The 22492-nt window shown below is 39.6% G+C and overlaps 1 protein-coding gene and 1 pseudogene across 2 annotated transcripts in view; both read left to right on the forward strand.

Annotated features, from left to right (window-relative positions):
* The window catches only part of HEATR5A (HEAT repeat containing 5A), a 56026-nt gene that overhangs the window by 26964 nt on the left and 6570 nt on the right, over window positions 1-22492 (forward strand). Inside the window, exons 14-34 of one of the 2 annotated variants that reach the window (XM_033144013.1) lie at window positions 345-454; window positions 2004-2167; window positions 2251-2426; window positions 3649-3754; window positions 4651-4841; window positions 5821-5980; window positions 7116-7305; window positions 8631-8800; window positions 10354-10380; window positions 12720-12858; window positions 14633-14812; window positions 15637-15876; window positions 17121-17302; window positions 17795-17863; window positions 18144-18323; window positions 18695-18926; window positions 19665-19913; window positions 20493-20620; window positions 20842-20989; window positions 21185-21457; window positions 21627-21851. In XM_033144013.1, coding sequence (XP_032999904.1) covers window positions 345-454; window positions 2004-2167; window positions 2251-2426; window positions 3649-3754; window positions 4651-4841; window positions 5821-5980; window positions 7116-7305; window positions 8631-8800; window positions 10354-10380; window positions 12720-12858; window positions 14633-14812; window positions 15637-15876; window positions 17121-17302; window positions 17795-17863; window positions 18144-18323; window positions 18695-18926; window positions 19665-19913; window positions 20493-20620; window positions 20842-20989; window positions 21185-21457; window positions 21627-21851 — 3539 coding nt within the window. The remainder of the gene's footprint in view (window positions 1-344; window positions 455-2003; window positions 2168-2250; window positions 2427-3648; window positions 3755-4650; window positions 4842-5820; window positions 5981-7115; window positions 7306-8630; window positions 8801-10353; window positions 10381-12719; window positions 12859-14632; window positions 14813-15636; window positions 15877-17120; window positions 17303-17794; window positions 17864-18143; window positions 18324-18694; window positions 18927-19664; window positions 19914-20492; window positions 20621-20841; window positions 20990-21184; window positions 21458-21626; window positions 21852-22492) is intronic. The other variant, XM_033144022.1, reaches the window with a different exon arrangement.
* Window positions 1324-1471, forward strand: LOC117061652 (annotated as a pseudogene).

Here is a 22492-nt window from a genome sequence, read left to right on the forward strand (position 1 = left end):
CCGAAATGTTTTAAAACCAAGGCACAGAGGGCTGTCTGCAAATTCAATTGAGAAAATTGAAAAACACACAGCGGAAGCCGTTCGACTTCCGAGGCATGTTCGAAAAGGGAATCATTTACTTCTGAGTTTTCGGTGTTCGGGTTCTGAAACATTCATCAATGGAGACATTCAAGAACCGAGGTACCTCTGTACATATATAGTGCTGTACAGTGGTTTTAATTTTTTTTAAGCTTTCCAGACACTGAATTTTAGGTGTGGTACAAAGCAAACTAGTAGCTGGAATTTGTTGGATAGATGTTTTTCTCTTTTGACTTCAGGATGTGTTTTTTTTGTTTTGTTTTAAGGCTTCCTTCACTAACTAAAACCTATGGCAATCCTTTAAAACCATCAGCAGTGATGTACAGGAAAAGACTTTATGAACTGCTTACTTTGCTGCCTCCAAAGAGCTATGAAGGTAAGTGTTTCATCAAGCAATACTTCCCTTCTTGTCCTTTTTTTGTTCTTGTCCTTTTTGTTTTATTGACAAATGGACAAACCTGTCCTATTTTAAATGGAAAAGTAATTTAACATTATGAATTTATATTTATGCCAAATGTGTGGGTGGTAATCAAGCCAAAATGTTAATTGAGAGAGCTGCTTCCCAGGAGGGCTAGGCATTTATACAGTGATGTGATCAGGGTGGTTCACGGAAAGAGAGTTGCACCTGAATGAAGTTTAAGCCATATCTAGAGTACCTGGGAAAGGAAAAGATGCTGCTTGCCTGCTCTGATGGCCTTTGTTGCTTAATTCAGGCATCACACCAAACCAATTGCAGAAGGAGGGCTCCCCAACACCCACAGAAGCTTTGTGGAGGTTGCAGACATGGACTGGGGTGAGGGGGAAGGACTGGTTATGCAAGCTGCCTTCTGCTCACATAATCACTGAATACAATGAATAGAAAAATAACTTTCATTCCTAAGTAACTTTTGTGTTCAGTACAACCAAAACTGACTTGTAATAAAGCAGTTTACAAAAGCTAAAAACCCTCAAAGCGAAAGAAGAAATTGTCAATCTGTTAAACTTTTTTTTTTTTTTACTTCAGTAACTTGTGTTTTTAGGTAGGTACATGAATTCATTTTTGTGCCCATGCTGTCTTTCAACCTGACCACGATGCTCTACAAATAGTGGGGTTTTCTGAAATTGTTCATTACATTTTTCTTTGGCTCAAAATATCTAATAGGATACTTTTCCTGATATCATGAAGTTTTGACATTCCACATTTGTTTTAACTTGTTTAGTGTTATGACTTGCCAAAAGGCACGTTTATTAGAAGTCCCAAATACCATATGTACTTGGCAGGGGAGGTGCCATGATCATGAAGATGGTTTTCCTGGGATGAGGCTCATGTGTGCTGACCCCTGCAGTTTCCCCAAATGCTGTTGAATTGACGGCAGAATCTGTGGCAGTGGTAGACTGCACTTGCACTTCCCCTGATTCTTCTGTGTTAAAGATAAAAAAGAAATCTCGTCCTTAAGCTCCTTGCCAATAATATATTTAGATAAGCCCCTTCTGCCCCTAGCAAGGAGGGGGGATTGCGGGCGTCACGAGCCCTTCACGTGCTCCGGGGATGGCTGCCCACCCCCTGAGCCATTGACTGAGCCCCTGTGGGCGTGGCTTGCTCCATTTAAGCAAGCGAGCAGCCGGCGCTCAGCCTCTTTACCTCCTGCTCCCTTTCGGTGGTCACAGGGTGAGTTCCTAGTTGATGTGCATCAGCAGGGCTCCCTGTCGGTGGTTAACCCTTCCCGGACTCCCAAGACAACGGGCTGGAGTCAGATATAGTCAGATCCAGTGCCTAAGCCAATACCGCTCAACATCCGTAACCAATAAAGTTGTGGCCTTTTTTAATGCCCATTAACCTTACTTATTGTGTCCTGTGTCTTTATTTTACCACGGGAGGGGTTGGGATATCGCCACGCAACTAGTCTTATATAAAAGTAATTTTCTTCTGTCTCCATAATTTACAGGAAGCTTCTCTGCTGTTCTCAAAGAACTAGTGCTTGATTTGACTCAGCCCGATAACCAGATGTCACCCTCTGCTGCTTACCTTCCATCTCTCTGTCACCAGGATGAACTTAACTTACTGGGTCCCTTACTACAGGAGACAGAGCACCGATTTATTGAAGAGCAGGTATGCTTCAGCAGTAGCTTACACATTCAGAGAAGGTAGTCTGATGTCTGGTGATAACAATTGCACTTCTCCAATCTTTGCAGCTGTTCCTAGTTAACAGTATAGCTGGTGGAAGTCTGGAGTATGACCCATATTCGGTTTATGAGAGAGCTGCAGAAGGTGGTTCTGTGCCTAAACCCTTACCACCAACATTATCCATTATTGGAGCAGCAACCCGTCTCTTTGGAGTCATATTTTCCCATGTTCCAGAGTCCCAAAGGTAAAAACAATAAAAAAGATCATGACTAGTGCATGTAAAACAGGGTGTTGCAATGTTCGGCACATTGGAATTTCAAAAAAAAGTAAATGATTATGTGGCCTGAGGACTCTGTGTAAAAATATATCTATATAAAGTATTATACAGAAGTTGAATTAATTTTCAGTCTCAGGTTAGCTCATGTGTGAAAATAATTAGCTACCAAGAATTGCTACCCATTCTGATTCTGCATAGGTGAGATTTGAAATTGGTTTTCCCAGATCCAAATCCATTCATGTCTATCTGAAAAGTCTGAGACATCTTGATGCTTCTGGTTCCTTTAGAGCAGAAACTCCTAGCAAAAATGTAAAAGTCTAGCTGGATTAGCCTGGTCCACAGTGTATTTACCTGTAGTGGCCTTCCATATCCTTTTGGAAAGGCCACTGTAGAGCATGAAAGCAAGACTCCACCACCGCTGTCTCCATTCTACACTCACCCACCCCAGCCTGTAAACAACTGGTATTCCAAGGAATGCTACCTTTGAAATAACATACATGAACATTTTTCTGATTTCGAATCTAGTTCTGATTTCATTTTCCATGTGCATGCACAACTTCTTATGAAGCTCATTTTCTAATTCAGGTGCACAAGTATTTGTGAAACCAATCTGTGGTATAATAAGTACATTGGGGTCTATTGATGGTGAGCAGGTAGGAACAGAATAGGCTATGGGGAGGAAGAATAGTTAAGAGATATTGTTTGGCCTCTTGTGGTTGGCCACTTTGAATATTAATCCAGCCACTGTAGGAGCAGCAGCAATGGTTACTGGTTTCCCACCTGTCTTCTCAAGCCTACATAATGCAATATCTTGTAAAATGCAGAACACAAACAACAAAATGCTTCTCATTTATGAAGTGTGGGTATATGCAAATATGTTCACATGCATCACTTTTTAAAAACATAATAAAATATATGCAGCGTTATAGTAGTTACTTAGAATGATAAAGTTGGATGATAGTCTTTTTTTAAAGGGGTAGATAGAAAGAAAGGTGTACTAGATTGGGAATAACAGACAACCAGAGAAAGGACCCTAGGGACACATTGGGAAATAGTGAGTGCTACACTAGGGGACATGCCACAGCAAAAGCAGTGTTCCCTGCTCAACAACCTGATATCTGCTGAACTTGGTTGAATAAGAGAGAGATTAGTTATATCCCCTGTCTCCTCCTGTTTTTGTGTGTTTAAGGTTTCAAGTATTAGAACAATTATTGACATCTATAAAACAAACCAAAGGATCACGGCAGCAGATAGTACAGCAAAATGTTCTATCAGCATTTTCTAATGTTCTGAAGGTAAGAGTTTCCCTTTGTTACAAAAACAGGTCCGTTGGCTGATTCTACCTTAAATATTGAGAGGTGTTGCTATAGTGCTGTCTCTATGAATTAGAAAATTTGAATAATACTTCTGAGAGCTCTACGTCCTTGCAAATAAATCACATTATTGTGGCATTGTATTAAACTCCATACTCCATGTAATTATTCATCACCAGGAAGAAAATTTAGAGTTTTAATATAATTTCAATAAATGCAACTTTAAATATGTGTATTTGTTGCTTGCCCTTCTAAAATGTTTTTTCTTGCTTTCTGTTTACCATCTACCAGATCTCGTCCTACTTTTCTTTTCTGTTTTTAGACTTAAAGGGAACATGTTACAGACTCTTTAATGTTTCGTTATTTCTTAAACTCGTGCACACTGTGGAAATGCATGATGAGCACTGTCTTTTCTGACCTTAAAAACATGCTGCATTGACAAGGAGAAAATCTGGTGCAATGCAGGAATCCACATTCCACTATTGTTTAGAAACTCTCTAACGGAAACCATGTTTGTATAGCTGCAGGTATTCTGTATTGGCAACATAATTATCTTCCTCTTGTATCTAGAGTCAAATGGAAAAATATACTGCTATATGTGCAACCTATCTCTGTTTTCATATGCTTGATGTTGTCTGGGGGGAAAAAACTTTCCCCTACAGCTCAAAAAATGCTCATGCACATGAAGATGGGTTATATATTTTGTATTCATTTTTCAGGCATCATTGCCCAAAATTTAGCAGCTTAGAGTGGTAGAATAATACGACCTTTGGAACTACTCCTGTAGGGATATTGCATAGATAGTCTTTATCCCTGTAAAATTCTGTCTACTGTATCTACATATTCAGCTTTAAAAAGATATTTTTTTTTTGTTCTAGCACTTGGCTAGCTGCAAGGGAAATTTAGGTTCTGAAGAAATTCGAAGCTGTGCCCTGACCTTAGTGATGAGTGCCTTGGAAAGTAGTAACCCACTCTTAAGATGTTCTGCTGCAGAATCCTTAGCCAGACTTGCACAAGTAGCTGCTGACAGTACGTTCACTGCTGGATTGGTGCAAATTAGCTTTGACAAGTAAGACACACTTTATTGCATTGTTTTGTTACATTGCATTGTACTACAACATGAACTGCTTGGTCCTATGCATATATACTCAGAAGTAAGAAAAAACTTCAAGGGTAGAGTTCACTGTCATGCTATGATGAATGTTCCATCTATGCAAGCTTTTAAGTTTGCTAGATGAAAACAAATCTCCCATTTCTTCCCTCTGTGTGCTGTTCCAGGGGTTCTCAATAGCTTTTGGAATGTCCAAGTACACTGTGTCAACCAGATGCTTGATGACATTATTGAAGAATTCAGTGAAATGGGGCTTTGCTCTTGCCGAAGCCACGCTGGCTCTACTTCAGCAAGGCTTGTTCTTCTATAAGCTTGGTTATTTTACCTTTAACAATAATTACCACTAGTTTTACCAGGACAAATGTTAAGATAAGCAGCCTGAAATTTCCAGGATCACTGTATTCCTTTTAAATTGGTGTGATATTCACTGCTTTACAGTTCTCAGGGAAGGAGGCTGATCTGAGGGGCAAGTTATGTATTTTTGTTAGAAGGTCAGCAATTTGACAGGTGAATGCCACCCAGACCCAGCAATCTGTCAGTTTTTATTTTCTGTATTAGGCCTAGAACTTCATCTCTCAACACTGCTATCTGCCTCAGTTCGTCAGGTTCCCTTCCTGCAAAAGTTAGATTGCAAACTGCAAAAAGCAGCTTTGAGATCTGCTACTGTATATCTTCCATTGTGAATACTGTTGCGAATAATTCATTCAGCTTCTCCTCTGGGTTCTGGGTAGAGGATACCACTTAGCTATAAGGAGACTTGACACCAGTAACATATTTTTCCTCTTTGCTTCACCAAAGTTATCTTGTAAACCTGGACTCAGTTGCTATAATCACCATTCTAATTTCATTGATTGAATATGTATGTGACACTTTCCCCAAAATCAAGTTGAGCTCAAAGCATCTATCCAGTTTATTTTTTATTTCTTATGATACATAGATTAAAATCTGCCAGAGATGTAATATCAAGAACAGGACATTCTTTGGCTCTGGGATCCCTCTATAGATATCTAGGAGGAATAGGCTCCACTCAGCACCTGAATGCTTGTGTTGGAATACTTTATACATTATCTCAGGACAGCACTTCACCTGAAGTACAGGTATTTATTGGATTCAACTGTTTTTCCCCTTTTTATTGTGTATGTGGTTTTGAGAACCTTCAGGTGGAAAAGTACTATAATAGTTTTATTATTTATACTCCACCCGTATATAACTGTGAACAAGCAAACCTTTAAAAAATGTTATCTCGTTTGAGTATTGTTTAATAGTCATTTTGTAATGTATGTCTCCCTTCATAAAAGCTGACTTCAAATCCTTGAGCTGTTAATATCTTGTTAGTTGTTCCTTCTTGTTGGCTGTGAATATTGAGCATGAACACTTAGAGCTGATCTGTGTGGATTCCCACATGGCACCACACTGCTCCTCTTACCCATGCTAGTGCCATCTATTTTGATCTCCATTTTAGATGCAGGTGTGGGAGATATGCAGTCAAATCTAACTATGCATATTCTTTTCTAGGAGTTAAGGCCATAGAGCTGTATTGCTGATAGGCAGACTCAGACCATAGAAATGTAATTGGTAGAGAAGGCTCTGTGTGGTGTTGTTTCCCCTCCTCTCCTAGAGAAGAAGAAGCATATAGTACACTCTGTTGTCAGCCAGCCATGAAGGAGATGCACTTCTAATCATTGCAGCATCACGCAAATACCTGAAACTGTTTTTGCTGTAAACACAAGTATTTTGCCCTCATTTTCTTTTAATGCTGTTGCTGCTAAGGACGAATGTTCAACTGTGAGAAAAATATAAACTGATCATGTTGTCTGTTAACTCAAACACTTGGATCTGTAGGGGAATAAAATATACTTAATTATATTCCCTCACCTACCTAATAAAACCCATCAGCAGGTAAATGAGCTGCTTTGCATTGAGGAAGGCGAGAAAGTTCAGGCCAGTTTATATAATGTCTATGTCCATGTATGCCAGAATCAGTACTTACTCACTTCTCCCTTCCCTTAGCTCTGCCGTGAGGAACAATTCCGTTTCTTCAGGTCATTCATCTTAAACTCCTATCATTTCCAGTCATGTTGTCATACCGAATTATAAGTATATTATTTAGCACCATCTCACAGAAGTACACTCATTTTACACAATAATTTTATTTTTGGTCACAGTTTTGCGAATTATTTTATGTTTGTGCATTTGTATGTGTGACAGCACAGCATTTTTGGTATTTTACAGACCTGGGCACTGCATTCTCTGTCACTGGTCATTGATTCTGCTGGTCCTCTGTATCACGTGCATGTGGAACCTACCCTCTCTCTTGTTCTTATGTTGTTGTTGACTGTGCCTCCTGCTTATGCTGAAGTTCATCAAAGCCTTGGTCGCTGTTTAAATGCACTTATCGCTACTTTGGGTCCTGAGTTGCAAGGTATGCACATATTTGTGACATAATGACAATACAAGAACCAGGATGTTGATTATGAAGTTGGGAGATATTGTTTTGCTAGTTCTCACTTAGCAAAATGTGTATAGAGTACAGCAAGAACTAAAACAATGTTCAGAGTTCTGCATATTGGGACGAATTATTTTCCAAAGTCTTGCACAATCACATCATTAGCTTGGGTGTCTCCGGCTGTAGTTGGAATACTACTCCCAACATCCCTGACTACTAGCCCTGCTAGCTAGGGATGATGGGAGTTGTAGTCCAACTACAGCTGGAGACACAAGTTTCAGAAACACTGGTGTAGTTTGTAGCCCTCAACGCTCATTTAATGGATAAATTGAATGTGACCTGCGTGCTTATATTCTTGAGTGCTTCAAATGACCAGTGCTCTTTTCCCCTGGCTGGAGAACCCCTACTAGTCTTGAGGTCTAGGCAAATTTTCCCTCTGGGTGCATATAGGTGCCCTTCTCCCTGATTGCCTAGATGAACTATTTGATTGAGGCCCAAGCAAGTGACATTGACCATGTTATTTGCTCTTGGGTGTGTGGTTTTTATTGCAGAAATAGCCAGTGGAGGGTGAGAGGTCATTCAAGGACCCTGGCACGGAAGGTAGGATGTTCAACCACTTTCTGCCTGCTGCAATGTGGATAGAGATCCCATGTCTGCAGGGTGGGCAGCGGGAGAAGTAACTCCTAATGAAGCTAATCAGGTTTTTTCTCACACAAATTGCCAGCACAGGGGCCTAATCAGGACTGCAGCCACTGGGAAAGGGATAAAGCCCTCTAGTCCCATGCCAGTGTCACAATATGCATTGCCCCTGCACCGTTCTGGAGCTTTAGAGTTAACATCTTCCTCCTGGCAAATTTGTCTCAGGAATTTCTATTATTGTCCTTTTTGTATGGGGAAATATTTTTTACATGTAGTTTTGTTTAGTGCAGGGACTTAATTGTTTGATGTTTTGTGAGCTTATGTATTTTAAGTTATAGTTACAGGTAGGTAGCCGTGTTGGTCTGCCATAGTCAAAACAAAATATAAAAACAAAAAATCAAAAAATCCTTCCAGTAGCACCTTAGAGAACAAACTTAGTTGGTCTCTAAGGTGCTACTAGAAGGATTTTTTGATTTTATATTTTATTTAAGTTATGTATTTATGTTGTTTTTTAATGTTAGAAGTAATCTAGAAGATTTAGCATAGGCGGTACACACATTGAACAAATAGTAATGCAGTTTTTATGTTGTTAACTGCTATTTGAGTAAAAAGAACATGACAGAGGGAAATCTTTCTCCTTCCTTCTTTGTCCTATGTTATAGGCAGCAGCACTACAGTTTCAGCCTTGAGGGCATCTTGTCTCCTAGGCTGCGCAGTGATGCAAGATAATCCTGACTGCCTTGTCCAAGCTCAAGCCATCTCTTGCCTTCAGCAACTTCATATGTTTGCTCCTCGTCATGTAAACTTGTCTAGCCTCGTACGGTGCCTGTGTGTAAGTACATATTTACATGTTAAGCTTTCCCTCTTTTTGTAACTTTGGAGCTGCATTGTAGCATTGTAGCATCTTTTTGTAGCATTGGAACTGCAGCTTTAAAAATTGTTAATGTGCCATACTTTTTTAGTCATTGAAGTCCACTTTTTCAGATGCATAAGCTGAAACATGCACTACTTCCATGAGGCAGGTTAATTTCTTTGAGTACCTGCCTTTTCAGGTTGGGAACTGAAAATGAACAAATTGTTCTGAGGAAACAATTTATAAATTTTTGTTGGAAGTATGGTGAGTCTTTGGTTACTAGTAGAGCATCCTGGGATATTGCAAAGTTCTCTCACTGGCTTCTGAAAATTGGTGGTGTGGTGTCTGGTTTATGTTTATCCTTTAGTGTAACCACTTAGTGGTTCTGTCGTGTGTGGGCAGCAGAAGAACATTGCTAGCAGCTGATGGCATCTGTGTATCACATTACAATATGTCCTAGGTCTGTAAAATGATTCCTTGATAGGTCTGTAAAATAATGTTGCCTGAGTTGGAATGAGACATAGGAAACATACAAAGTTAGTGAATGCTTTTGCCATGTCTTCATTCTAAAATACTGAAATTTTTGGATAGAAATATATGGACTTAATGCTGTCCAAGACAAAAACTCCCACATATTATTTTATAATGAATCTTTAGAGACAGTTCATTGGTGCTGCCCCACCAGCCCATTCTGCCTTCCTCAGCCCCCACATGACTTACTTAAAACCAGTTCATGGGGAGGCCCTGGCTGTCAGCTTCTTCCTCATTAGTCTCAGTATTCCCCTTGTAGAAGTCAGCAGAGAGAAGGATGGGAACAAAACTAGAATTAGTTGGGTTATGACTCCACCTACTTTTCATCTCCCTGCCTTCCACTCATCCAGTCCCCATGAGCCCCAGCCACCACTGTGTACAGATTTGGCGGGCATAGTTTTAATATCAGACTGTATGATGATTAGGCTCTCTATCTAACTCTGGCAGCACATTTTGGTTGGGGTCATATGACTTCAGAGTACTAGTTGTGAATTGCTCCTGACAACTTTTGGCTGCAATCCAAAGGCAGCCACTGCTCATACCATCCAAGCTTCTCTAGATTATGACCTTATATGAACTATTCCATCTTGCTATAGGTATTATGGTCTGTTTTTTCTTTTCAAAAAGTAGCAGGTACTTTGGTGTAAATGTAAAAATAAATTGGTTTCAAATGCAATTTAACATTATCAGTTCATTGTTTGTTTGTTTGTTTCATAATATTTATAAACTGCTTGCTTGTTTGTTTTTTAAAAACAACAACAACCCTCAAAGCAAGTTTACAAAAGATAAAACAGTAAAATCAATAAAGCTGTTTTCAGCAGTTAGTATTGGCATTTGGCTTTTTCATTTTAAGGACCTGGAGTAATAAGTAATGAAACTTGAAATGTGCAAGTGCTCATCTTATGGCAGTAAATTTGTTTTCCATTGAGGAAGGTTGGGATCACTATGGGTTCTGATACCTAGGTTTTGTCATGACTGGATTATCATTTGTTTTTGTGCAGGAGATCTTGTTGGAAAATTCTGTGTTGGTAGGTCTCTGTGCACTGTTAAAATTTCAGCAATTTTCAGTGTTCTTTTTTAATTTTCTCATTTTCTCTATTTAACCATTAATGTCAAGAAAAACTTTTAGCATGTTGAGTTATGTTTTGTTCTGGTCTAACCAAATTCTTTCTTAACATTTTTATAGCTGGCACACACACTTTGCTGTGTATATTTTATTTTTGTGTCTATTTTATTTCTGCATTAGTTTAACTTAAAACATCTTAAACTAAAAAAAGGAGACCACCATTTTAAGGGTGTGTGGGTGTGGTTTGTATGTGTGGTTTGTATGTACTGCTTGCATTTTTTTTCTGTGTTTGTTTTTGCCATTTTCGGTCTCTTAAAAATGAAAGAGATCAGAAATGAGCATTGTTATTTGTCTTGCAGTTAAGCTTGTGTGTTTTGGCTTTTTCATATAAAAAAGGAACTGACATTTTTTAAAGCATGCATAAATCTCAGTGTGAGATCAGCTTGAATCAATGTTGCATAAAGCATTTGTATACTTGAAATCTTATTATTTTTTGGTTTCTTAAATATGTGCTAGGCATATTTTTCTATGCATCAAATTACCTTATAAGTTAGTGTGCATGCAGTAACATAAGAAATTATTAGATGCAGACTCAGTTTGATTGACTGTGAATGCATAGCACTTTTTGTGTCCATTTTACCTCCTTTTGTTACTCCTATCATTCTGATGAGTTCCCATTGACAAATGAGGTACATGACCTCCCAACAAGGTTTCTTTGTAGCCCACATCCATCTCTGCCCCATTTTTCAGGCTTCTAAATGGATACAAGATAGCAAATGATAAAGAACTTGTTAACTTTCTCTATAATTCCATGCTCATTTAATTTGTCTCATTGTAATTCTATAACCTCCATTTAAATTCAAAATTTAGTAGATACAGTACTGTCATTCTGGCCTAGATCTAATTCAGCAAGTTTAATATGCTCAGGGATTTATTGAGAGTAGTTTTAATGAGTCTGCAAAATTTGTACATTTTAAATATGTCTGTGTTTGTAAATTAAGATGATGAAATTCTCTAAACTAGTGTTGAAACAGCAATATTTTGGTGGCAATGTAAGAGAGCTGCAGGCTTTGCTATAGTGGGTATTTATAGTATGCCATATCCATTGGTAGAGAACCTGTTGTTGTTGTTGTTGTTGTTGTTGTTGTTGTTGTTGTTGTTGTTGTTGTTGTTATGTCTATACTTCCTTTCACCTGAGGATCACAGGGCGGTTTACAATATAAAAACACAAAAATATGCAACATAGTAACAAACAAAAGTAATCCCCCCCCCCAGTTTAAAAGGCCATAGGTTGTTTAATTAGCCAAAGGCCTGGGAGAAGCGGGCTAGTTTTGCTTGGCTCCTAAATATATGTAAAGAAGGCAACAGATGAGCCTCCCTGGGGAGAGCATTCCCTAAGCAGGGATTCACAGCAGAAAAGGCCCGTTCTCCTGTTGCCACCCTACGGACCTCTCATGCATGAAGAAGGTCCTCAGATGATGATCAAAGGGTCCAGGTTGGTTCATATGGGGAGAAGTATTGCAGTCCCGAGTCATTTAAGGCTTTATAGGTCAAAACCAGTGCTTTGAATTGGGCTTGGAAACTAACTGGCAGTCAATGCAGTCAGGCCAGGATTGGTGTTATATTAGTTCAGTATCTTTGATGTACAGTGTATATGTAAGAAAGACATCAATATTTCACCATTCCTGGCATCCCTTATTGTATTATCATTCATAGATAGGTAATGTTGAGACAGACTTCTGTCTGAAACCCCAGAGAGCCACTGTCAGTCAGTATAGGATAGTGCTTAACTTGTTGGGCCAACGGCCTGATTCAGTAAAAGACAACTTCCTATCCATATTATAACATTTTTAATGTTCTATTTAAAATGACTATATGCCTGTGATGTGAATGGCATTTTTTGAAGGTACACAATAATAAATGATGCTTATTAATTGATTACAACCAAAAATAGGTTTTATTTTATAAGGGTTTAGTTTATTTATAGCTAAAGTAGTTGAAATCTTTCTGTTCATTTGCTTTTAAACAAATATTTGTATCCCACCTTTCCCTCATCTTTGTTCAAGGTGAGAAACTTAACATGAAACAATAGAGGAACTGTTAACACCAGCCAGACACAGTCAAGATAGTGGAGGTTGGCTCAGATATTTTTACTACTGTCCTCTGGCTTTTTCTTCTCTAATATCTGATTTCTAATTTTGTTTCAGAAATGTTATTGCTTAAAGAACTTCAGGCTCCTGTCTTTCAGATACCACCTATAAAAGTGCAACCCAGATTACATCCTTTGTCTATATATTTCAGGTGAATCTCTCTAGTTCATATCTGTTGTTGAGGAGAGCAGTACTAGCTTGTTTGCATCAGCTTGTACAAAGAGAGGCAGCTGAGGTATCTGAACATGCTGTGGCCCTTGCTAAAGACAGCAGAGAAGACTTTAGTCCAGGTAATATTGAGATTCAACCTTGTACCAGTGGATGCAACAGGACTTCTCTCTCCTCTCCCCTCCATGCTCCCAGAGTCACTTCTGGATGTTCTCCCAAACCTCCGGAGTAGATTCTAGGGGGATTGCAGGAGATCAGAGAGGAGCAGGGAGTCCTGCTAGCACAAGCAGGCCACCATAGCCCGGGTATCATTCATCATGTTTTCCTCACTTAAATGTTTTTTGTTTTGTTTTGTGTAACTTGTAACTTACCATGCAAAATCCTGCAGATATTTGTGTACAGTATTGCAAACTGACTGCTTGGAGGCACTCCCCAAAGGCACATGTTTAGCTGTTCCAACCTATAGTTCTTCAAACTGATGGACTGGGAGTTTGCTGCACCACATCGAAAACTAGATCCTCATATAAAACTGTCATGCCAGAGAGATGAATCTGTCTCAGTCTTCTTTCTCGCATGCTAGTTTTGCATGTGCAAGGCTGGGTTTTTTTTTGTTTTTGGCATGAAATCACTCGCTTTGCAGTCTAAAGCAGTAGAGTCCAGAAACGGACATATTTAGTGTTGTTTCTTGTTTGCCTGTTTGGTCTCTGATTTGCACACTTTGTTCAGAAAGGCATGTGTGCTGGCAAGCTGCTTCCAAATCTTTCATCATGCCTGGATACACACAGTAATTCTTAGTATGTCGTACTTGTCTTTTTGATGCCTACTGAGGACCTTCCTTCTTTAAGCTGAGACTGTTCCCAGTATTGGAATTACTTTAAAGATGTATAATCACTTGTTGCTTGCTGTCCTGGGTGACTTTGAGAAGAAGGGTGGAATACAAATCACTGGCGGAGGAAGAGGAGTGCAGGGGGAGCGCACCACCCACGGCAGCGCAATCCCAGTGGGGTGCCATCGCAGCTGCCCCTGCACTGGGCGCCATGCCCGCAGGCGGCATGCCACACCCCCAGGATGCATGTCATGCCCCTGCGGGCAGCGTGTCACACCCCCAGGACGCGTGTCACGCGGGGGGAGGGCAGCCGCAATGGCATGAAGCTCCGCCACTGATACAAATGAAATAAATACATATTTTGATTCACGTAAATAAGCTTGTAGGAGCTTATTTCTGACCTTTTATTGTAACCTGGGAGATAGCTTTCATGATCTGTTGAAACACCAGCTTCGCCCATGGCTGGTTTTGAGCCATAGAGGTAACCCAACAGAAGGAGGGGTGTGGAAGTTTACAACCCTTCTTTTGGAGTCTGCCACCCATTCTGATCTTGCTAGTTGGTGGTCTGCTGTTTGAATGGACAGGGACTAGCATAACCCCTGGAATTGTGACTACCTCTGACAGAAGTGGTAATGTTCCTTTCATTTTCTTTCTTTACATCTTCAAGAGCTGAAAGTTGGTGATATTAAAGGAATAGGCAACTGTATGTTGGAACAGAGGGCTGAAATAAGTCAATTTGGACTATTGCTGTGGCTCTAATAATGAGGTTTAAAAATAATACAATGACACTTCCCCTAAGACACTTTCTTACTATATGGAATTCGGGGGGGGGGGGATCAGATTCATGGTATGGAAGCAGGGAATGTCTTAAAGTGTGTTTGGTTTTAGTTATGCTTTGGGCATTAATGATGCTAGAGAAATGAGATGAGCAACAGCCTTTTGATATTATTTCAGGGTTAAATATTTTGCCACAGTATTGCACTTAAAAACTTTTGTCAGCTTTTAAGTGCTGTTATTCATGCTTGTTTCTCAGCAGACGAATTCAGATCACACTGTTGTTGCTTTTACAGGCATTAACATCAGAGAAGTGGGCCTTGAAGGTGCATTACTGAGCTTATTGGACAAGGAACTGGATCCAAAATTATGCCAAGATATCAGAGAGACCCTGAGCCATATGCTTATATCAATGGGAGTGGAAAAACTCTCTTTCTGGCTTAAACTCTGCAAAGATGTTCTAGCTGCCTCTGCTGGTATGTGCTGATACCTTCTTCCTAGAAAGTAGATTTTCTTATTAGAGAAATGAATCAACTGACCATACTGTCTTCACCTATTTTGCAAGTAATTTCTTGTTAAAAGTTAGAAGAGTGACTCATAAAAACTTCTAAGTCGGAAGACCACAGAGGAAAAGGAGGAGCCTCATGCAGCGTGATCATTGGAGGCCCTCCTCCAGTGACACCAGAAGGGAATCAGGTGGCCCCAGGGAAATGGGCCTGCTCAGTGGTGGTACTTGATTTTATGGAATTCTCTTCCTAGCAAAGCTTTGCTGGTGCCTACTTCTTGGCACAAAGAAAGACCTTTTTTACATTCCTAGACTTAGCTGCTGGTAGTTTCTATTACAGTGGTACCTCAGAAGTTGAATGGTATCCGTTCCAAAAGTCTGTTCGACTTCCAAAACATTCAGGAACCAAGGTGCGGCTTCTGGTTGGCTGCAGGAAGCTCCTGCAGCCAATCAGAAGCCACGACAGACATTTGGGTTCCAAAGAACGTTCGCAAACCAGAACACTCACTTCTGGGTTTGTGGCGTTCGGGAGCCAAAACGTTCGACTCGCAAGGCATTCGACTTCCAAGGTACGACTGTAGTTTTGTTACATTTTTTAATATAAATAAGTCTCCTTTGCATCACTCCCCACACCTCTTGCTCTGTTTCCTTGCTCATTCCTCCTCCCTATCTGTATTCCTCCTGCTCCCCTTCTGCCCTGTTATACACCTCAAGTCTTTGACGGATAATGCTGCAACAATACTCTGATCCATTAAGTGTTTTGCACTTTATTTCCCTGTTTGTATCTCAATACAGATTTCATCACAGTGGTTTCAGTGGACACTACCCAAGAAGAAGAGGGTGCTCAAGGGGATGATGAATTTGCATTAGCTTTGGAAAATGATGAAAAGCTGCACCCCTTCCCTCATCCTCGATGGTCTACTAGAGTATTTGCTGCAGAGTGTGTGTGTAAAATTATCGGCCTGTGTGAGAATGCAGGCAACGCTCACTTTGACATAGCTCTGGCACAAGAAATGAAGCAAAGAGATTCAAGAGGTACGTCCTAATGTTTATGCAGACATCAACTGCAAGTAAGTGGGTATAGGATTGCAGTCTAAATTTGATTTGACAAACTGTAGCTTAATGGGATCCAACAAAATCTCTTTGCAGCTATTGCATCAGAGATTCATTGAGGTGTGTATTCAGATTATTGTTAGTACGCTCATTTGTGAGCGAGAGAAAAATGAATACTCTTAAAGAACAAAGAGGTTTGTAGATTTATTATGGCACAAACTTTTCAGAGACTAGAGTCAACTTAATGCAGATAGTATTGTTAGATACATGTTGTATTTTCCTCAGTTGGCAGGTGGATATAGATGGGTGGGGGTAAATGTAACAGTGGGGTCAAATGGCCATTTAAGTAAAAAACAAACAAACCACAGTATGGCTTCCTGTCCTGCTACATATACTAAGCTGGCATCTAGCAGTAGTCATTCCATCAGAATATAGGAGAGAGAGATGGTTCTACGGATCCTTTCTGCCAGCTCTGCTGAAAGGCCAGACATTTTGCTCATCCTCTCCTTGAATTGTTTCTATTCCAGCTGGGCATTTTCAGTAGCTCTGTAACTATGAACTAATGCTCGAGATTGCCTTTTTCCTCCCTTCCTCCCAGTGTTTCCTCCTTTTTCTGCAATGTCTCTTAGATGTTAATCCTCAGGGTAGGGGATGTTTTTTATAACTTGTGGCTTTAGACTACTCTACAGCTTTTTTTGACTGGAGAGTAAACCTGGGATTTTGTCATCCAGCGCTGCTATTGTGTTATTTTGCAGACATTGGAACTTTAATTGAATTAACATTGACTTTTTATATTTTAAGACCATTTTGGCCTGCTTTTTCCATATAGAAACATAAACTTGAGGGTAATGGTTCACATTTCTGATGAAATGAAATCTGGTCCATAAAGTTAATGCCACAATAAATCTGTTACATCTTTTAGATGTCTCAAACCCTTTTATTGTTGTTTTTTTCTGCTACAGACTAACACAGCTTTATCCCTAGAAGTTAATATTACTGAAGCAAACTTTTCCAGATTTTGCACCGCAGAATGTTGACAATCTGCAGTTGTTATTGGTGGATTCCTGGTTCATCAGGAAATGATGCCTATTTATATACAGTAGTTGTACAATTCAGAGGACGGGAAAGAAGAGAGGGTGGGAGATAGGCATCAATACTTTAAGTGTCCATACCATAATACATTTTTCATATTAACAAAATGATGTTTTCCTTCCCCACCCCACCAGATGATTTCCTAGTACTGCACTTAGCTGACTTGATCCGCATGGCTTTTATGGCTGCCACTGATCACAGTGACCAGCTTCGTCTTTCTGGCCTTCAGATGTTGTTAATTCTTGTTCGGAAGTTTGCTGCTGTGCCGGAGCCAGAGTTCCCAGGTCATGTGATTCTGGAACAATATCAAGCAAATGTAAGTAGGCTTTTGGTTCTAAAGGCGTTTGAAAAATAAAATGCATATTAAGAGTTAACTCTACATTGCACTTGAAGACTTGTGTTATAAAGGAATATATTATTGGCGTCTTACTACACAGGCTGAATATAATTTATAGCAATAGCCATTACTGTAGTGAATCAAGAGCTGGTTTTGTGAATGTGTGGTGGAACTGGCCTAAAATAAATGAATTTTTGGAAAATATTTTATAACATATGTTACTATAAATTAGCTTATCAAATTTCCAGTATAAAAAGTAGCAGAAACCAGATAACCTCTGTGGCAGCTGAAATTTATAACTTGGTCCCGAAATATTCATCAAGTTGGCAAACTACTAGGAATAATTCTGCATGTTGCACCTTTTGCTTTTTAAGGGAATCATACTCAGATTTGTAAGAATATGTTAACTGGGCCAGTTTCTTCAAAATATTCAAATATTTTTTAGCATGTTATCAAATTATTTTCTTTTAGGTTGGTGCAGCGCTTAGACCGGCTTTTACTTCTGAAACACCACCTGATGTAACAGCAAAAGCATGCCAGGCAAGTGTGTGTGTGTGTATTTCAAATTTCATCATCTCTTGTCAAATCACAGGTAAAACTTGATAAAGATTATATCTTTATCTTGTCTCTTAAAAAATTTGTATTTGAGACTGCTTTACCTCTGAACATTAAAAATGATTGCATAATGGGTTTGCCAAAGCAGAGAGAAAGCTAATAACCTACTGGTAAGTAAGTAAGTAAATAAGAGAGCACAAACCCAGGTATAGTGTTTTGTAGCATTACAAAAATAACTATATTGTTTGCTGTTGTATCATACTAGGTTTGCAGTGCCTGGATAGCAAGTGGGGTAGTAAGTGACCCTAGTGACCTTCAGAGGGTTCATCAATTGCTTGTGACATCCTTGACCAAAATACAGGCGGGACAAGAAGCCCAAAGTCAACTGTACAATGAAGGCACATCAGTTATGGAGATCCTAGCTGTGTTGAAAGCTTGGGCAGAGGTATTTTATAATATACATATTTATGATGGCACTAGCGCTTTGCAATTGTAATTTGTGGATCAGACATTTGAATATCTACAGGGGTCAAATTCTAGTTTTGAGTTGTGGTGTTTGGCAAAAACATCTGGAATTTTACCCTCATGTTCAAGGACCTGGAAAGCATTCCTATTTGCTTATACTGAGTCATCTAGTTCAGTTGTCAGGGCTGGACTCAGATGCAATTCAGCACGAAGAAGCAGAGTCAGTTGCCAGTGAAGTTAACTGTTTATTCAAGGAATGGCATACAACTCAGCAACACTTCCCAGTAGGTCTTGCCCCTATATTCAGTGGCCTATCAGTGAGACTGTCCTTTCACATTGTTGCTTCAACAGGTCTATATAGTTGCAGTACAAAGACAGAAAAAGCAAAGTGACGTCAACAGACCACCCTTGGTAATAAACATCGCAGAGGAGAGCTGCAGGGATCAAATATCTTCAGTGGATGAACTTCTGGAGCTAGTCCAAGCAGATCTGGGCAATCTGAGCAAACTCTGGCTTGCTGCACTCCAGGATTATACTCTCTTAACTTTGCCTTCAGAATTTGCCTCTCAACTTCCTGCTGAAGGTAGGCAGGCAAACAGAACAATACAATTTCATTTCATTCATTAATCTATTATATTTCTATGCTGCTTTTCACTCACACGAGTCACAAAGCTGCTTACAAAGAATAACAATAATAGAACATCACAATTACAACATAAATCATATAAAATAAGTAACAAATCGTCAGCAAAACAATTACAAATCAACAGTAAAACAACCACCTTCTGTAAAATACTATTAACAAAACAACTAAAAATTAAGCTAAACATCACAAGTCATAAGATTCACAAGGTATTGTTGCACTCATAATCCACAAAACAAGATTAACAAGATTAACAAACAACCAAAAACAAACTGAGCACTGTTGAATTCACACACACACCCTTCCCCACCCCATGACTCAGTCCATCAAAATACATACACATAAAATACATTCTGCAAATACATACAAACTTTGATGCCACATAGTTTGGGCCTGATTCCGTAAATTAGAATGTAGCCAGTAACATGTTGTCAGGAAAAAATTAAAATGAAATTTTCAAAAATGTGGATGCATAAGTGATGAGATGCCTGTAAGATTGCAGAATTTAAAAAGAAGTTTACTGAAGTCATCTTTGATGATTTGTGAATATTACTTTTAAAGAATAACTAGCCAAACCTTCCTCATTGTTTAACCATAACAAATGTAATTAAAGTAGTAAATACAAAGCTACCTTGAGCTGTTTGGAATATGCTAAACATTTGTTGCTTTTAATTGTAGGTGGTGCTTTCTATACTGCAGAGACAATTGAAAATTCAAGACCACGCTATCAAAACTCCTGGGCATTGATTCTCCATGCAACAGCATTGTGGCTCACCAGCACAGGTTTTCTTGTAGGTGACTCAGATGAAGGTCTAACTAATCTCTCTCGACCTGTCACCCCAACTACAATGTGTCAAGATTCAACATCTAGAGCTGCTGTAAAATCACCTGAAGATGTGAACACTGATAGATTTCATCTTGTTTTGGGTTAGTAAGTGCATGAACTTTTCTTGGTGTTATTTTCTCATGTAATTTTTCCAATTGTCATTGGAAATCAAGTGCATCTCGAAGTAGTTAATATGCTACTGTTGATAAAATTGCTGCATTGTATGGGATTACTACAGAATTTCACCATTATTTCATTGAATCAAGCCAGTGTTCCATCTGATTGAGCTAATTGTCCCATATAACTGAGAACTGTTAACCCAGAATGTCAGAGGATCTGAAACCCAGTCTCAGGGAATTGGAATTTTATTTAATTATATCTTGTTTGTTAAAAGTTTTCTAATCTGCCCTTCACGTTGAATGATCTCAGGGTGAATAACAATTTAAAACAAAACAAAACTGAAACATACAGTTGGAAGAGTACTAATATATACTCATCCCAGCACAGGCCCAATAAAAATCATATTTCAAATGCAAAGAGCTGGCACCAAAAGATGGATAACAATAGGACAAGTCAAATTTTAGGGGCCAGATAGTTCCAAACCAGTCAACTGACTGATGTTTTATTGGAAATTCAACTCTGATTCTGTTCACAGCATAATTTCTCCCCTCTCTTCTTAGGAATTAGTGTGGAATTTCTGTGTTCTCCTCGGTCAGATGCAGGAATGGAAAATATTACTTCTTGCCTACATGCCTTACGGGTGCTGCTTGATGTTCCTTGGCCAAGGTCTAAGATTGGTAGTGATCAGGTAACAATCTATTGGAAATCCTAAGTATGAATTATGAATTGCTCGGTGTTACAATAATTGCTTCTGCCCGACGTCTCTAAGAAATTGCTTCCTTCGTTTTCTCTCATCGTGATTTCTCATGACATAATGTGAAGGTCACTTGAAATAGCCTCTGTGATACATTTCACCATGTGTGTTGCTGCATTGTGTGTTCCACACTTTTCCTGTTTCTCTTTATACAGGAGCTGAGTGTTGAGCTGCTGAATGTTTTACATCGGCTTATAGTGACAAGAGAGTCCCCTGACATTCAACTTGCTGCTCTAGAAGTTGTTCGACAGATTCTTTTTGCGGCTCAGGAACATGTCAAGGAAAAACGGAGAAGTGCAGAAGGTATTTTTATTGTTGTCATTTAACTTAACTTTCCACACAAAAGGTGGCTTACATAAAATCAATCGAGGACAATACATAAAAACTGCATAAAAACAAAGCAAAATACAAAAAAGAAGACAAACAGGAGAAAAACTCCCAGCACAGGTGCTTATATGCTGACAAGGCCTCACTCCTATCTCTGCCCTTCCATTTTAGTTGATGACGGAGCTGAAGAGAAGGAAACATTGCCGGAGTTTGGAGAAGGCAAAGACACAGGAGGGCTGATACCTGGAAAGTCCTTAGTCTTTGCAACCCTGGAGATGTGTGTGTGCATTCTCGTAAGGCAGTTGCCTCAGCTTAACCCTAAGATAACGGGCAGCCCTGGAATTACATCTGGAAAGCCTCAGTTGTTATCGGAGAATGGAAGCAGACTAGTATCAGTGGCATTAGGAATCCTCTCTGATGTTCCTGCAGTCTGCTCACCAGAAGGTAGGATGCTCCCAAGATGTTTCATTTGCAAGGAAGAAAGAGGCAGTGTGGGGAGCGATCCTCCCATTCTAGGAATGCAAGCTCAATGTTTATCCTTTGTTTAATGTGCACCAGAAGGTATTTCTTCTTAACCATGATATTTTCACCACCCCTTTGTCATATCCTACAGGAAGCATTGCCGTTCTTCCTACTATCTTGTATCTGATTATTGGAGTCCTCAGAGAAACTGCTGTGAAATTACCCACAGGCCAGCTGCCTTTGACTGTTGCTTCATCGTTACAAGCTCTTAAAGGAGTGCTGTCTTCTCCCATGGCCCGGGCAGAGAAGAGCCGAACTGCTTGGAACGAATTGCTCCGCAGTACTTTGGTCACTATTCTTAACTTTTGGGATCAAGGTATTAAGGCTGAGGAAGGTGTTTGGTCTATAACTCAAGACAGTATAAGGGGGGGGGTGAGGTCTGCCAACAACTAAATATCATAAACACCACACCAATGAGTGATTCCTAGTAAGTAGCATGCAACATTCAGTCTAGTACTAATACAGCCTGGATACAAAAAATGAAGTTCCAGGTAACCTCTGGCATCTGAATAAGTTTCTGGTAACTGGTATGTGACAATTGGGTTGCTGAAGAAGGTAGGGAGCTGGTTTCTTCTCCCCTTATGGTGATCTGCTGCTTCTTAGACCTTGCCACTTCCTCTACTCAGAATCCCTACTTTGCTCCCTTCGCATCTCAGTTTGCTCTCTCCACTCCACTGCACTTTGGGAAGAACTTGGCTTACACACACTTCTTCCCCTTGTCAGACCCTTCTTCCATACCTATCTTTGCTTTCTCTACCATTTTGATGTTGTACATCATTTTGGAGCCGAGCAGCTTCTGTTCCTGCCTTCTGCTCACTTTTCTTCTCTTTTTTTTCCAAAAGTCTTTGGATGCCACTCGTTGTTCACACCTTTCCTTCTTTTCCTCCCAATGGACTTCCCTGGATTAATGACTTAATCAGAGTTGAGGCTTCCCAGAGCACACCTGAGTAAGGCTCA

This window comes from Lacerta agilis, chromosome 1, assembly GCF_009819535.1.
Source record: "Lacerta agilis isolate rLacAgi1 chromosome 1, rLacAgi1.pri, whole genome shotgun sequence".
In the NCBI taxonomy this organism is placed as follows: domain Eukaryota; kingdom Metazoa; phylum Chordata; class Lepidosauria; order Squamata; family Lacertidae; genus Lacerta; species Lacerta agilis.